The sequence below is a fragment of the Rana temporaria genome, chromosome 1, assembly GCF_905171775.1.
Source record: "Rana temporaria chromosome 1, aRanTem1.1, whole genome shotgun sequence".
In the NCBI taxonomy this organism is placed as follows: Eukaryota; Metazoa; Chordata; class Amphibia; order Anura; family Ranidae; genus Rana; species Rana temporaria.
In genome coordinates, this window is record NC_053489.1 from 58290412 (window position 1) to 58308667 (window position 18256).

Sequence of the window (18256 nt, forward strand, 5' to 3'; positions counted from 1 at the left end):
AAAGGCAAAAAACATATTTATTTTATTTTTACAAACCCGTTAGGGACTTTCTTAATGTTTGTAATACGGAAATGTTCGTAAGTCGGACACACTTGCGCAGAACGTCAATTACGGACATTTCCGATGTTCAGTCGAATGCCGTTCTGCGCATGCACGGACAATTACGGACATTTCCGACATTTTACGAGGCTCTGTCTGGCCGCGCATGTGCAGAACAGCAGATGGTCCGCGCAGAACGGCAGAGGGTCCCCACAGCGCCCGGTTCGTAAGTAGCAGTGGTTCATAAGTAGGGCGTTCGTAAGTCGGGTACCCCCTGTAATAAGTAAGTAGCTCAGGGACAGGAGATAGGAGGGCAAGAAATTAGAATGGGCAGGACACATAAATTGAATTTACTCTCCCAGTGACACTGATAGCAGTGTACAGCAGCACAGATGATGATGAGACTTCACTGACACAACACGTCCCAGTGACAGTCTCTCTTCAAGCCAAGCGGTCCCTCCAGTCCACTCCAGTCTAACAGCACTGACGGTCCCAGTCCCAGCCTGCCTTGTGCCCATACCGCAGACCTGCACACAAGGCTCTGGCTGCTACGGCTTGGCTTCATTGCACCATGACATCACATGACATCCTCATGCACCGCCTCCGCCAGAGCCACCCAATCACACTGTCGCAGGCACTCGGGATGGTCTCAGATAGCTCCGGACCAAGCTGAGTGTCCCAGACATATTTTTTTACTGGCAATCTTTTACTTTTACTGGCAGGAGAAAATTGCCTGTTTTTTACTGGCTGCCAGTAAAAATAGTGACGGTTGGCAACACTGCTTATTGTGATCAGTGCCTCGTTGACTTATGCTGGCCATACACTCCACGAAAAATCGTCCGAACGAACTTTCGAAAAACGAACGTTCGGTCGTGAGCGCAAACGACAGTGCCATCATGTAATGACCGATAAATCGTTCAGTGGACATAAATAAAAAAAATTTGGTTCGTTTTTTTTACATATACCTAGTGCAGAAAGTTCGGACGGGAAACACATTAACCTTCCGATTTATTGTTCGTTCGGTGGAAAATTTCCAAACTTGTCCCAACGATAACATTATTTTAGCGTCCAGTGTGCATGGAGCCTTATGCCACGTACACACCATCACTTTATGTGCTGAAAAAAATGACGTTTTTAAAAACGTCACTTTAATTGACTGTGTGTGGGGGAAAACGTCGTTTTATGTCTTGTAAAAAACGACCAAAAAAAATTGAAGCATGCTTCAATTTTATGTGTCGTTTTTCAAAAGTGCACTTTTTACTTCACAGAAATTGACCGTGTGTAGCAAAAAACGTCGTTTTATAAGACGTTTTTTCATCCACGCATGCCCAGAAGCTACTTATGAAGCAAGCTTCAATGGTAAAACGTGGTGGAACGTAACCTCACTTTGCAAGAACATTGTGAGAAAAACGATGGTGTGTAGGCAACTTCGTCTTTGAAAATTGAAGTTTCAAAAACGTCATTTTTTACTTCACAGAAAGTGTAGTTTTTTTTCATCACATAAAGTGATGGTGTGTATGCGGCATTAGGCCCCGTACACACGAGAGGATCCATCCGCTGGAATTGATCCGCGGACCGGCTCCAGCGGATAGATCCCCTGGTGTTTGAAGACATGCTTTCAAATCTATCCGCTTGAATCCATCCCAACGGATTGATCCGCTGGTCTGTACAGACTCACCGGATCAATCCGTCCGAATCAATCCCCCGCATGCGTCGTAATGATTCGACGCATGCGTGGAATTCCTTATATGACAGCGTCGCGCACGTCGCCGCGTCATCATCGCGGCGACGGCGCGACACGTCATTGCGATGGGATTTCGGCGCAGATTTCGATCCGATGGTGAGTACACTCCATCGGATCAAAATCCACACAAATCCTCTCGTGTGTATGGGGCCTTATGCTGACTTGTAGGAAAGAAGGGCTCGTTCACACCATACATGCATGAAAACTGATGGAGATCCACGCAGATTTCATTTGTCAGTTTTCCCCAGTTTTTTTGTACATTGACTTAAAGGGGTTGTAAAGGAAATTTTTTTTTTTCATAATAAGCATCCTTTACCTGCAGACATTCCTCTTTTCACTTCCACATTGTTCGTTTTTGCTCAGAAGTTGCTCTATTTCTTCTCTGTTCTGTTCACTTCCTGCTTGTCTGATTTTACTGACCACCGTGACAGGAGGCTTTACTGCGGCGGTCAGTAACGTGCTCACCCCCTCCTGGGAACTACATCTGTGCGGCAGGACGCTCTCTATGTGTTAGAGACTTCAAGGAGGTGTGAATTACTGGGCGTGCCGCAATGCATCCTGGGAAATGTAGTTCTTACATGAACAAACGATGCAAACCAGGAAGTGAATAAGAGAACAGAAACTAGAACACCGGAGGTGATATAGATGAAGGAATTTAATAGGTATTTACTCGTTTTTTTATTACACTATTCTGTCTGTCTACCTTGCAGGCATTAATTTTAGGCAAAAATTTGTTTTCCTTTAGTGACCCTTTAAGTTTTCATGCACATCAATTATGTGCCCCATTCACACCAATGTTGATATCATGTCAATTTATTTTTTCTGTGCCTTGCATACAACTGCATACATGTTGTAGAAAAAGTCCATACAGTATGGTGTGCACAGGGCACATAGAAAACCATTGGCCCAGATTCAGGTACATTTGCGCTCTATTTGCGGAGGCGCAGGGCAACGATTTTGCCCTGCGCCCCTGCAAATATTTTGCGCTGCCCTCGATTCACGGAGCAGTAGCTCCGTAAATTGCGAGGGCGCGCCGGCAAAATTGCCCGGTGTAAGCGCGTGCAATGTAAATGATCCCTCCTGGGGCGGGAATCATTTAAATTAGGCGCGCTCCCGCGCCAAGCGTAGAGTGCATGCTCCGTCGGGAAACTTTCCCGTCGTGCATTGCGGCAAATGACGTCGCAAGGACGTCATTTGCTTCAAAGTGAACGTGAATGGCGTCCAGCGCCATTCACGAATCACTTACGCAAACGACGTAGATTTCAAATTTCGCGGCGCGGGAACGACGGGTATCCTTAGCATTGGCTGCGCCTGCTATTAGCAGGAGCAGCCTTACGCTAAGCACGCCGTACGGAAAAGACGTAACTTGCGTACGCAGGGCCCACGCAACATTGTGAATCGGCGTAAGTATGCAATTTGCATACTATACACTGACCACAATGGGAGCGCCCCCTATCGGTCAACGCAAGAATGCAGCCTAAAATCTGCATGGCATAAGAGCCTTATGCCACGCAGATTTTAGGCTGCAGTCGGCGTAACGAGTTCTCTGAATCAGGAGAACTCGTTACGCCGGCGCAAGTCAGCAATTGTGCTGCGTAACTATGGTTACGCAGACGCAATTGCTTACTGAATCTGGGCCATTGTTTTCTTTGAGCCCTTGCAGAACGCATGCAGAGAAACTGACGTCTCTGTGGGGGCACTCAACAGAAGGAAGGGGCCAGGAGCCCCAGCTAGGGACCCAAGAAGAGAAGGATCTGGGCTGCTCTGTGGAAAACCAACTGCACAGAGCAGGTAAATATGACATGTTTGTTATTTTAATAGAAAAAAAAATTGACTTTACAATCCCTTTAAAGCGGAACATAAACTTAAAGCTGAGTTCCGCCTAAAAAAAAATATTAAAAGCCAGCACCTTTAAATACTGCAGCTGCTGACTTTTAATATATGGACACTTACCTGTCCAGAGCGCCCGCGATTCCGGCAGCCGAAGCCGATCAGGCTCTCGGCTGTCCCCGCCGCCATCCTTGGTGAAGAAATCAGGAAGTGAAACCTTGCAGCTTCACTTCCTGGTTGCCTACTGTCCATGCGCTGTGCTTCCTCACTGGTCCCTGCTGTCTTCTGGGACCTGTGTGTTTCCCAGAAGACAGCGGGGGGGACACTGTAGGCGCAAGAAGTGGCGTATGTCACCGCGATCACTGCAGTAATCTATGCCAGGAAGTGGGAGCAAATACCTGTATTACACAGGTACCTGCTCCCTCCTCCCCCTGAAAGGTGCCAAATGTGACACCGGAGGGGGGTTCCAAAAAGTGGAAGTTTCATTTTTGGGTGGAACTCCACATTAACCACTTCCCGACCGCCGCATGTACATATACGTTGGCAGAATGGCACGTACAGGCACATTGGCGTACCTGTACGTCCCTGCCTAGACGTGGGTCGGGGGTCCGATCGGGACCCCCCCCCCACTGCACGCGGCGGTCGGGTTCCCTCGGGGAGCGATCCGGGACGACGGCGCGGCTATTTGTTTATAGCCGCTCCGTCGCGATCGCTCCCCGGAGCTGAAGCACGGGGAGAGCCGTATGTAAACACGGCTTCCCCGTGCTTCACTATGGCGCTGCATCGATCGAGTGATCCCCTTTATAGGGGAGACTCGATCGATGACGTCATTCCTACAGCCACACCCCCCTACAGTTGTAAACACACACTAAGTGTACACTAAATCCTACAGCGCCCCCTGTGGTTAACTCCCAAACTGCAACTGTCATTTTCACAATAAAGAATGCAATTTAAATGCATTTTTTGTTGTGAAAATGACAATGGTCCCAAAAATGTGTCAAAATTGTCTGAAGTATCCGCCATAATGTCGCAGTCATGAAAAAAATCGCTGATCACCGCCATTAGTAGTAAAAAAATTTTTTTTATAAAAATGCAATAAAACTATCCCCTATTTTGTAAACGCTATAAATTTTGCGCAAACCAATCGATAAACGCTTATTGCGATTTTTTTTACCAAAAATAGGTACAAGAATACGTATCGGCCTAAACTGAGGGAAAAAAAAAATTATATATGTTTTTGGGGGATATTTATTATAGCAAAAAGTAAAAAATATTGCATTTTTTTCAAAATTGTCGCTCTATTTTTGTTTATAGCGCAAAAAATAAAAACCGCCGAGGTGATCAAATACCACCAAAAGAAAGCTCTATTTGTGGGGAAAAAAGGACGCCAATTTTGTTTGGGAGCCACGTCGCACGACCGCGCAATTGTCTGTTAAAGCGACGCAGTCCCGAACTGTAAAAACACCTTGGGTCTTTAGGCAGCATATTGGTCCGGTCCTTAAGTGGTTAAAAAGGGAAGTTGCAGGTTAGGTCCTCCTCCTTTTGTATCAGACTGAAGAACCTCTTTAGGAAAACTGTATATAGTGAGATATTATGCAAGGGTTCACAGACATTTTAATATGCAAAAATGCTTAGCTTAGCATTTGCTCTTTTGCGCATCTGGAGAAATGCAGCCTACAGGGTCTGACAAGCATCAAGTCATCTAAACGTAAAATTAAAACCCTTCCAATATCCAGATTATCAAATCGTGTGAGGTTTATTTCAGTTTATCTTATCCTGTGATTAAAAACAACTGGTATTAAAATGAATTGACTGTATGCATTAAATTCTGCTTAATTTTTTGTTATAAGGATCTAAGAGACTGCTTGTGGGACATCTGTGACAACAGGAAGGAGGAAGCTGAGCAGGAGCAAGCGGGCATCATGAACGAAGGCTGGCTGCAGGATCACCTAGGAATCCTCATGAACCACTTCTTTTCCTTGATGCAGGTAGATGGCGAAAGGAAGACGTTTGTTTTTATTTTCTAGTGAAAGATATCAAAAATCTTTACAGGACTAGTACAGATATTACAGGCTGCAGCCATGTGGCCACAACAACTATCAGAATATATGCTTTAAAGTGTAACTTGTAAACATGTCACACATACAATACTTGCTCTGTGCAATGGTTTTTCACAGAGAAGCCCGATCCTACTCTTCTGGGGTCCCCCTCTGAACTCCTGGCTCCACCTTTTAGAAGAGTACTTCCATAGGAAGGTGCTACCTATGAGGGCACTCACGCAGGCTTGATTCTTAGCTGCAGCACCTGCATCTATATACACAGTGTGGCTCCCCCCCCCTTTTTATTTTGTAGGCTAAGTCTCATTGATAAATAATAAATTATATAACCGCGGTTAAATAATTTATGATTTAACATTTTTAAGCTATGATTAGCTATATAACGAGCAGCTCTCAAATTTATTATTAACTAATTTGTTTTGTTGTAAATAAAATAATAATTTTTTTTATAACATTTGCCATTTTCACTATTGCTGTAAGGTTATAATATCACTGTAAGGTTATAATAACCTATTTATTGCTAAGTCTCATTGGTGCACATGGGGAGCAAAGGCTGGCCTATGTAGTCCAATCTAATAAAAGAGCTACTGTAGCTCAAATTGATGAAAAAGTTAATGCTGGTTGCAATAGAAAGGTGTCAGTTGCAGACCGCTCAGGGTGCCAAGATACTGCTTCCTCCACTCTGGAACCAGGAACCAGATATTATAACTGAAAATTGCACCCAAGGACTAGACAATACTAGCTTAGTTGCAAACTGGAACTGACTCTTTATTGTAAATTCACACAGAATTTATACCACACAAAATCAGGTAAGAGCTTGATCACATTATCCTAAACAATGCAATCTTTAAACATTAATATCAGTACATCTTAGGCCCCGTACAGACGACCAAACATGTCTGCTGAAACTGGTCTGCGGGCCAGTTTCAGCAGACATGTTCGGTCGTGTGTAGGCCCGAGCTTGCAGGATTCCAGCAAACATTTGCCCGCCGGGCCTTTTCCCAGCGGACAAATATTCCTGGACATGTTTTAAAACAGTCCGCTGGAATCTTGCCCGCTCGGACATGTTCGGTCGTCTGTACAGACCTACCGTACATGTCCGAGTGCCCGCCATCCCTCGCATGCGCCGAATGACTTCGACGCATGCGTGGAAGCATTTAACTGGCAGGCCCGCCCACGTCGCCGCGTCATTGTCGCGGCGACACCGCGTCATCGACGCGGCGACACCGCGGACATGCCCCACGTATTGTTTACGCGCGGCTTTCTGTACGATGGTTAGTACAGCCATCGTACAGAAAGCCCCGGGCAGACATGTACGGTGAAAACGGTCCGGCGGACCGGTTTCATCGTACATGTTTGCTGGTGTGTACACGGCCTAACAGTACATCTAATGAACAGCTACCATAAACATAAATAGTAATCTAATTACTATAAACACATAAACATCACATAGTAGTTTGGTAATAAGGTAAAGTGGACACAATGCTAGTCGAAACCCCAAGAGGATTAGCAGACAGACAGAAACAATAGGTGACTCAATTAACAATGGGAATTCACAACTAGGAGGCACACAAGGGGTGAATTATACCATGAAAGAACTACACCTTAGTAAACAGACTAACAGGAGACCCCAGCATCAAGTTGTTTTCAGTTGATTATATTAACATTTTCTCTGAGTCTAGGGCGACAGGGGGGTGGGGGGTTGAAGCAGTCAATGTGTGTTTGGCCACAAAGGCCCCAAATCTGTATTCAGGTCCTAGGTTCCCAGATTCTATGGCCCAGATTCTCAAAGGAGATACGACGGCGTATCTCCAGATACGCCGTCATATCTCTGAGTCTGAGCCGTCGTATCTATGTGCTTGATTCTTAGAATCAGTTGCGCATATATTTGTATTAGATCCGACCGGCGTAAGTCTCTTACGCCGTCGGATCTTAACTGCATATTTACGCTGGCCGCTAGGGGCGTGTACGCTGATTCACGCCTAGAAATATGTAAATCAGCTAGATACGCAAATTCACGAACGTACGCCTGGCCGACGCAGTACAGATACGCTGTTTACATTAGGCTTTTCCCAGCGTAAAGTTACCCCTGCTATATGAGGCGTACATGCGGCGTACCAATGTTAAGTATGGACGTCGTTCCCGCGTCGAATTTTGAAAATTTGACGTCATTTGCGTAAGTCGTCCGTGAATGGGGCTGGACGTAATTTACGTTCACGTCAAAACCAATACGTCCTTGCGGCGTATTTGGAGTAATGCACACTGGGATATGTCCACGGACGGCGCATGCGCCGTTCGTTAAAAACGTCAATCACGTCAGGTCACATAACATTTACATAAAACACGCCCCCCTGTTCCACATTTGATTTAGGCGGGCTTACGCAGGCCTATTTACGCTACGCCGCCGCAACTTACGGAGCAAGTGCTTTGAGAATACTGCACTTGCCCGTCTAAGTTGCGGAGGCGTAATGTAAATAGGATATGTTACGCCCGCTCAAAGATGCGCCGATCTACGTGAATCTGGGCCTATGTGTTTTGGGAGACATGAACCCAAATCTGAAGTAAAACCACTCCAAAGGTCCCCCAGGCACACCCCTCCCAAATACTAGAGCCCCCTCAAAAGCCAGGGCCCATAGTCGGTAGGCAAGAGACTACCCTGCAGTCCCATCCAAAAGCCATTGGGGTTGTCACAGTGCCCATGCTGATCACAGCCAAAAGCACTTATAATGTGCATATGTGCGTCAGAACTGGATCACAGAGCAATGGAAGAAGGTGACCTAGTCTAATAAATTACAATTTATTTTACATCATGTGGGCGGTTGGGTGAGTGTTTGTCAAACTGGAGAAGAGATGGCATCAGGGCGCACAGTGGAAAGAAGGCAAGGCAGAGGCAGTGCAATGGTTTGCCTTATGGAGTCCATGCCTTGATGGGTCAGGGTCAGGGCTGTTTTGATGGCAAAAAGGGGAAGGAACCTACTCACTATTAGATGGGTGGTCATAATTTTATAGAGGGTGATCATAATGTTATGACTGTTCCAAGAGCTCCTGTAAACTCTGGCTGTGCAGGTGACATTGCTCCCAGCATGAAAAGTAGTGTGCCCTTTGTGCACTGTATTTCCTAGTGTGGGCTGCTTGTGAATGTGGTTTTTCTCATGTTCCCAGGCTTAGGCGCTGTCGTTTTGTCAGTTACTATTTTAATTGCTGCCTTCATAAATCTTTATGGCAGGTGCTGCTATTCCTACTAGGCTTGTTCACTAAGACAATGCAAAGCGCAAGGCTGATTTGCAGGGCAGTATCTCTGCCAGACATATATCTTTTTCTTGAAGTCAGAAAAAATCTGTTTGGCTGTCATGAGTCAATGGGCTTATTCTCATTGCAGAATACTCCTGTATGCAAATCGAATCTATTCCAAGCGTGCTCAGTTTACTAAGACGGTAGACCCCCATACACACTATTAGATTTTCTGCAGATTTTTGTCTTCAGATTTACCAAAATGTAAACTCTTAAGGTTTGACCTCATATTATATGGTTTTGGTAAATATGAAGACAAACATTTGCATAAAATCTAATAGTGTGTATGGGGTCTAAGGTTTGACCAAGGAGTGCAATAGTTTACCTGAGTATAACCAGTGTTGCCAACCTACCAGATTGAAATTTACTGATGCGACAGACAATTTAGTGTCACTCGTAGACCCCCCCCCTCCCACAGTTAGAATCACTCCCTAGTACACACTTAACCTCTCCATCACCCCGAGTGTTTAACCCCTTCCCTGCCAATGTCATTTATACAGTAATCAGTGGCTTTTTATAGCACTGATCGCTGTATAAATGCCAATGGTCCCGAAAATGTGTCCGCCATAATGTCCAGGTCAAGCTAAAAATTGAAGATTGCTGCCATTACTAGTAAAAAAAATGCCATAAAACGATCCCCTATTTTGTAGACTCTATGGGCCAGATTCACGTAGAACTGCGGCGGCGTAACGTATCGTAGATACGTTACACCGCCGCAAGTTTTCATCGCAAGTGCCTGATTCACAAAGCACTTGCGATGAAAACTACACCGGCCTCCGGCGTAAGCCCGCGTAGATGGATCGCCGTAACTCCTAATTTGCATACCCGACGCTGGTTTACAACGCAAACTCCCCCCAGCGGCGGCCACGGTACTGCATCCTAAGATCCAACAGTGTAAAACAATTACACCTGTCGGATCTTAGGGATATCTATGCGTAACTGATTCTATGAATCAGTCGCATAGATACTCCGTCGTATCTCCGCTGTGAATCGGGCCCTATAACTTTTGTGCAAACCAATCAATAGACGCTTATTGCGATTTTTTTTTTTTTACCAAAAATATGTAGAAGAATACATATCGGCCTAAACTGAGAATTTTTTTTTAATATATAATATATAATTTTTTTTTTAAATTGGGATATTTATTGTAGCAAAAAGTAAAAGATATTGTGTTTTCTTTTTCAAAATTGTTGCTCTTTTAATTATAGCGCAAAAGATAAAAACTGCAGAGGTGATCAAATACCACCAAAATAAAGCTTTAATTGTGGGAAAAAAAGTACGTAAATTTTGTTTGGGTGCAACGTCGCAATTGTCAGTTAAAAAAAACGATGGAGTGCCGAATCGCAAAGAATGGCCGGGTCGTTGGGCAGCCTTCCAGGGCTGAAGTGGTTAAGGCAAAAAAACATCTTGTTTTATTTTCAATATAGTAAGTAAGTAGCTCAGGGACATGACTCAGGAGGGCAAGAAATTAGAATGGGCAGGCTCACACTCATAAAATGTACTCCCCCCTAAACATCTCTGACAGCTCTGTCAATTCAGTTAATGGTCGGGACAGGAAGCCTACAGTCAGCTTGTGGTCTACAGGGACAAAGGCGATCCAGGAGCCTTTTTAACTGTATACATTTTACGAGTGTTATCATGATTGGGTAATGAGGTAAACACACAATATACAAACATGGTAACATCAGTTTAATACCGTTTTCCGTTTATAGTTCCCCCTATGGCAGGGCCACTAATGCACATTTATTTATTACAGGTGCGTATATACCGTATTTATCGCAGTATAACGCGCTCCCGCGTATACCACGCACCCCTAAAGTTGCCCCCAATCCTGTGGAAAAAAAGTTTTTTTTGTACTTACAGTTTTGGTGTCTTGCGCGGCGTCCATCGGCAGCCTCGTCGGGTCCGGCGTTCGTCTGCGGCTTCGGGTGTCCTCTTCGTCAGGTCCGGCGTCCTTCTGCGGCTTCGGGTGTCCTCTTCGTCGGGTCCGGCGTCCTCCCTGCTCGTTTTCCGCGCCGAGTTTTGAATACTGCGCCGACATATACAGAGCGCAGTACACTCGTGTATTGTCGGCAATGCTCGGCTACCCGCGCTGACGTCCTGTACGTCCCGGACTTGAGTGCGGAAGGAGCCGAGACTGCCCGACTATACCCGAGTGTACTGCGCTCGGTATATGTCGGCGCAGTATTCAAAACTCGGCGCGGGGATGGGCGTGGTCTGGAGCCGCATGGAGTAAGACGTGCTGAGTGAGAGCTCCGCTCGTGGCTGATCCTGTACATAGAATCCTGGGGGAATCCTCCCTACCAACCGACCGCAGGCACATCCACCCCTGCCCCCCGACACTCGGGACCAGCATGTCGCCCCCTAAGAAGTCCGGAACCCTCGCTAAACTGGATAAAAGCCGACATGGTGAGCGGGACACGGGGGAGGAAGATGGCGCCTCCGTGCTTCCGGGGGGAGAGGATCGGCCTTCTGGTGATACCGCCCGGGTCCTGGAGGCTATCGCTGCCTGCCAAACTTCCCTCGCCTCTCGGATCGAAGAGGTGAAGGTAGACATTTCCCATATGCGGCATGATATGCATAAGCTACGCGAACGGGTGTCGGAGACGGAGCGCAGGCTCGAACATGTGGAAGACGGCCTACACTCGCTCCAGGTCTCGGTGTAAAGTTTGCAACACCAACTGCAAGCGGTGCTCTCCAAGCAGGATGATATGGAGAACCGCCTTCGAAGGTGCAATTTACACTTTGTGGGGCTCCCTGGGCGCTCTGAAGGAGTGGACCCCCCCACCTATCTTGAAAATCTGCTCATCAAAACTTTTGGCAGAGAGGCCTTCTCCTCCACTTTCGTTGTGGAGCGCGCCCATCGTCTAGCCGTAATGTCATCACCCCTGGCAACCGCCGCAAAGCCGAAGTTTCCCTGGCCGGCCCTTACCCCCAGACTTTTGGTGGGTGGTGGGGTGTTAAACCTGCTATGCCGGTCCAGTGTTCCTGCAGGACTTGGTTCTCATGCTGACCAAGAAGTCGTTATTTATGTTTTGTTTTTTTTCTTTTTTCCCTTACAAATGTCATTGTATTGTACAACTTTTATTGAATGTTTTTCTGTGCTCTTGCTCATGTTAGATGGTCCCTCCATTGCCCGGTGGACCTCGCACCTCCTCCGGTCGGTCTCTGTTGGGACCCCCGGGGGACGTGTGACTCCCACCGGATGTACTGTGATTTCCCCATGTGCCCCCTGTAACTGTGTGGAGGCGTTGGTATGCCCCGAACTGATGGCCACCTCCCGGCTTTTGGGGGGGCGGTCTTGTTGTCCCTGTTCTCATCATACCTACCCATGGCATCCCTTAAGATAGTAACTTGGAACGTGCGCGGTCTGGGTGACCGCGTTAAACGCTCGGTAGTCCTTTCCCATTTGAAATCCCAACGTGCAGATGTTTCCATTTTGTTAGAGACGCATTTAGTGGGGCAAAAACAGCTGTGCCTTAAAAAAGCCTGGGTGGGGTGGGTTTATCAGGCCCCCCACACCTCTAACTCCCGCTGGGTGGCGGTGCTGGTGGCAAGATCACAGCAGCTCCAGCTCCACGAGTTACAGTCAGATCCCCAAGGCCGCTACTTATTTTTGCATGCCACCATTGGAGGCCTGGAAATACTTCTCCTTGCCTTTTATATCTCTCCCCCTTTTCAATTTGAGGCCCTTCCGCGGGGGGTAGCTTATATGGCTCTGCATCCCTCAGTGCCTGCCATTTGGGCAGGTGACTTTAATATGGTAATTTCCCCATCCCTGGACAGATTGGGTCCAAGCGCCCCGGTGGGTCCCTCGCCGGGGATCACCAGATTTGGTAGGTTTCTGACTGAATTTTTCCCTAACCGACACCTGGCGACATAGGCACCCGACTCAACTAGGATTTTCCTGCTTCACCCCCTCCCGCGCAGTAATGTCCCGCATAGGCCTTATCCTTGTAACCCCCTCCCTTCTCCCGCATCTCTCCGACGTAGGATTTGACACTAGGTCACTTTCCGATCACTCCCCATATTGGGTTAAACTCAAGCTCCCGTCGCCCCCTGTGGCCCAGACCTGGCGCCTTAACCCATTCTGGTTGAGTGTCCTCCCCGACCTGGACTCCGTTGGGGCTGAATGGGCCCGCTTCTTTACTACAAATGACGGTTCTGCCGCGGCGGATTCTGTTTGGGAGGCGTTTAAGCTCCACGTGCGCATGATCCTATCCTCTCGCATTAATAGACACAAGGCCTCGTCCAGGTCGCTGCTCCGCCAGGCAGAGGAGCGGCTAGGGTCCCTCGAGCAGACCTTCCGTACCGACCCGTCGGATAATACCGCTTCCCAACTTCGACTACAGATTAGGCTAACGGACCAACTGCATCTTGAAAAAGCGCGTCAGGGTATTTTTTTCAGTAAACAGCGTATGTACGAACATGGTGAGCAAGCCGGCCGGCTCCTTGCTTATATGGCACACCTGGAACACAAGCCCCCTGTGGTTGTGTCCCTCCGTGCGGCGTGCGGGGCTCTACTATCGGACCCTGACCAGATGGCAAACGAATTTAGGTCGTTCTACTCAAAGCTGTACACCTCCACTTCACAACATACCGCGGAGGAGCTTACTGCTTTTCTGCGGGATGTCACCTTCCCCACGTTATCTGCGGATCAGGTGTCTATGCTGGAAGCTCCCATCACCGCTGTATGTGTGGAGACGGCCATGGCAAGCCTCCCCACCTCTAAAACCCAGGGCTTCGACGGGCTTCCCCTCGAATTCTACAAACACTTTCAAGACACTCTTGTCCCTAGGCTGTGCGCGCTTTACAATCATGTCTTTGACACGGGCACCATGTGCGAAGCTTTCATTGTTTTGATCCCTAAGCCTGGCAAGGACCCCTTGCTTCCTGAATCCTACCGTCCCATCTCACTCCTCCAACTGGATGTGAAAATCCTAGCCAAAATCCTCGCCCTGCGTCTCAATAAAATCATAACAAGCTTGATACACCCTGACCAGACCGGGTTCATGCCCAATAAAAACACTGCCTTTAACCTTCGCAGGCTGCACATGAATCTCCAGGCTCAGCATGCGGAGGTGGGCACCAGAGTGGTAGTTAGCCTAGACGCTGCCAAGGCCTTCGATTCGGTCGAGTGGAAGTACCTATGGGAGTGCCTCGGCAGATTCGGGTTCGGTCCCCGTTTTGTGAAGTGGCTTCAACTTCTTTATCATGCCCCCACAGCGCGTATTAGAGTCAACGGTAGAACCTCCTCTCCTTTTCCCTTGTCTCGCGGCACTCGTCAGGGTTGTCCTGTTTCGCCTATGCTCTATGCCCTCGCTGTGGAGCCCCTTAGTATAGCCCTGCGCTGTCACCCCGGGATCAATGGGTTGCGTTGCGGTCGGGTTAATGAGCTTCTCAGCCTTTACGCCGACGATATGCTCCTCTACTTATCGGATGCTGGTCCCTCGCTTCAAACAGCTCTCCAAGTTATATCACAGTTTGGGGAATACTCGGGTTTGCAGATTAATTGGTCAAAGTCCCATATCCTTCCCCTGGACCTCGGCCCTCCCACTGCGGCACAGGCGGCCCTCCCGTTGGTGCGAACGGACGTCATTAAGTATCTGGGTGTCCTTGTCACTAGGTGCCCCCAAGACTATATACGCCTCAATATTGAGCCATTGTTTCATACCCTGAAAACCAAAACACAAGCATGGTCCCGCCTCCCCCTCGGAGTTATGGGCCGCATAAGCCTAGTTAAAATGATTCTCCTCCCTAAGCTGCTCTACGCCTTTTGGCATGCCCCGCTGTATATCCCCCCCCGTATTTTTAAATCCATGGAATCCATTGTCAATTCGTTTATATGGGGCTCCTCCAGGCACAAGTTGCCGTGGCGGGTTCTGAAGTGCCCCTCCAGTCAAGGCGGCGCTTCGGTCCCCGATCTGTTCCTCTACTATGTTGCATCCCAGCTTTCCCACTTTTACTATATTCACCATTCGGACAGGGGGCGCTATCTGGCCATGGTTTGCTCTAAGGCCCCTGGCCTCGTCTCGCACCCCTTTCAGATCCTCTTCTGTGTACCCCGCGGCTTCCGGCGGTCGGGTGACAGGAGTCAAATACTCTTCCATCACCGTAAAATATGGCATACTGCCCTGTCGGTTGGCGAAGCTCCGTCCCCGCACTCTCACACACCCCTCTGGGATAATCCTCTCTTGCCCGAGCTGGCCATGGTCCCAGACCGTGGTCTTTGGGTTAGGAGCGGAATTATCTACCTCACACAGGTTGTAGCCAACGGCTCGGTCAAGACGTTTCAGTCTCTTAAAGACACCCACTCCCTAGCTAACCATATGCTTTTTAGGTATCTTCAACTCCGTCACGCACTTACGACTCAGTTCGGTACTGATATTCCAGTGCTTGAGATCCCGCTGCCTGTTGACATTGTGTTGGGTTCAGACCCCAAGAAACTGATTTCACAACTTTATTTATATCTCCTCGTACCCTCGGCGACTGCCACTCTCCAGCGGACAAAGTCCCGTTGGGAATCCGATCTGGGGGCGGTGTCGGCGGAGGACTGGGACGAAGTCCTCGTTAACTGTAGATTAGTCTCCCCCAAAATCTCTGACCGCCTCACCCAACTTTACATCCTACACCAGTTGTACCTCACCCCATACCGAATCTCGAAGTTTAGGCCGGGTAGTAATCCCAACTGCCCGGGCTGTGATTTCCCCAACGCCTCCTTTTACCATCTCATCTGGGACTGTCCCTGTGTGCAAGGGTTTTGGACCCAGGTGGTCCAATTTCTCCACGATCGCATGGGCTCCCCGCTCTCTCAAAGCCCCCGCCAATGTTTACTTGGGCTCTTTTCGCTGTCTGAGGCCGAGAAGTATCTTAATGTCTTTCTGCAAGAGACGTTATTCCTGGCCAGGCTTCAGATAGCGAAAACGTGGATGCGGGCCCCCCCCCCTACCCTTCCGCAATGGATCAGAGCTGTTAATGCTCCTCTGCCCTACAAAAAGCTTCTCTATGTTCACAGGGGTTGTCCCGACAAATACCATAAGGTCTGGGATAGATGGTTGGGAGAAGCCTCCACTTGTGTTGCTCCAGATGAATAAAGTCACGTACTACTTCCTTTTCCATACCCCTGGAACCTGACCTGTATGCTTGCTACATCCCCGATTGTTGTTTTGCAATTGCACAAAAGATTAGCCCTTTATTTTACTGTGTTTGTTGTATCTATACGGATGATAATGACATTGTATTCTATCCTTGCTTGTGGTGCATGTTGCACCGTTTTACACTAATATTAATCATGAGGAAGCGATCAATGCCACCAAGTGGGCGATGAATAATTTTAGCCAACTCATCCCGAGACAAAAAAAGTTTGTTTTGCGATGTTTAGCTTATGGTTTACAGCATAATTATTTTTGGCATCAATCTCAGTTCTACAGGCAACTTAATGGCATCGGAATGGGAGCTAAATATGCACCCAGCGTGGCAAACGTATTCATGTCAGAATGGGAGGAGGGGGCAATTTACAACGATATGCCCAGTCAGCTGATTTTATACAAAAGATTCATAGATGACTGTATTGTCATCTGGGATGGTGATGAACAGTCCCTAATCACATTTTTTGAGAAATTGAATCTAAACCAACAAAATATTTCTTTAACGTATACTATCAGCAATCAAACTATACAGTTTCTGGATCTGGAAATTACTCTAGAAGAAAATTTAATATCAACCAAAACATATTTTAAACCAGTGGAACGGAACAGCTATATCCCGGTGGATAGCTGTCATTTCGAGCCCTGGCTAATAAACATCCCTAAAGGACAGCTGTTACGTATACGTAGAAATTGTACTGACCAAGAAGTATATTTGGAGCAAGCTAAATTTATAGGAACAAAGTTTGTGAATAAAGGGTACAATGAGGATTTTATCCAGGAGCAAATCCGTAAAGTATATGAGACACCAAGATCTTCTCTCATTCAGGATAAAGTGAAATCTGATCCAATGGATAACAATCCCCCGATCATCCTGAACTACACTGTCCAACACAAACAGTTGGAAGCAATTTTTAAAAAGTACTGGCCAATTCTAAGAGCTGACCAGCAGCTACAGGGTATTTTACCTATGAACCCCAGGGTAGTATATCGGAGAGCCCCCACCTTGAGGGACCTAGTAGCTAAAAATGTTCCTGATCCTCCAATAAAGAATAATGCACTTACCTTCTTTCAGGGAAAGGGATTCTTTCCATGCAAGAGGTGCTTTGCATGTAAGAACACCAATTTTAATGGCCAGAAATGTACTAAGTTCTCTTCAAATGTCACCAAGAAGGAGTATAATATTGATGACCTTATCACCTGCAGAACAGAGGGCGTTGTGTATGTCCTAGAGTGCCCATGCTCTCTACAATACATAGGCCGCACTAAACGACCTTTATGGAAAAGATTAAGAGAGCATGTACAGAATATTTTAAAGGCATTCCCAAAACATAATGTCTCCCGTCATTTTGAGTTATGTCATCAAGGGAACACAAAGGGTTTGACATTTTGGGGCATACAAAAATATAGCCCCCCACTGGAGAGGAAGCCATAGGGTGAGAGAGATTAGTAAAGCTGAATCCAGATGGATTCATGAGATGGGATCGCTCTCTCCGAATGGCCTCAATATTGACTTTGATCTTAACTGTTTTATATCTGATTTTTAACTTTTAATATTCTTAATATATGTATATATTCACATATATCTTTTATATTCAATGAGGTCCTACCTACATATGAGTGTGTGTCCACTTGTTGGCTAGTGGTGCAGCGCTCTTGTATATAATATTATTATATTAATTTATTGATTTGTTATATTAATTTATTATATAGTTGTAAGGTATTTATCAGAACTTCAACTGCATGCTCTTGTTGCTATTTATCCTTTAGTGGTGATCGGGGTATGTGGCCAGGAGCATGATTTATTCATATATGCAATATGTGAATAATGCTGATTCGTTAATATGTTGGAGTATATAATTTTTATATTTTTTTATTTTTTTATATTTATACACTGTGGGATCTCAGTGTAATTTTTTAATTTTAATTTTTTAATTTTAATTTTAATTTTTGCTTCCGTGTTAGTGGTATATCTGTAAAATTCAGCTAGATGAATACCACGGGATGTTGATTGTATATGCTAATGTGATTGGTTTCAGTCCGTGCTGGACGGACTTTTTACCAGAATTATTCTTTTGTTTTTAAAGTCAATGCTTTTAAGTCAATTGTTTTTACTTGTATCACATTAAAATATGTTATTTACTATTTTT

General features: G+C 46.6%; 1 protein-coding gene across 1 annotated transcript in view; it reads left to right on the forward strand.

Moving 5' to 3' along the window:
- Nucleotides 1-18256, forward strand: part of SPEF2 (sperm flagellar 2) — a 228979-nt gene that overhangs the window by 170572 nt on the left and 40151 nt on the right. The window contains exon 24 of the mRNA XM_040338283.1: nucleotides 5464-5601. Within this exon, the coding sequence (XP_040194217.1) occupies nucleotides 5464-5601 (138 nt within the window). The remainder of the gene's footprint in view (nucleotides 1-5463; nucleotides 5602-18256) is intronic.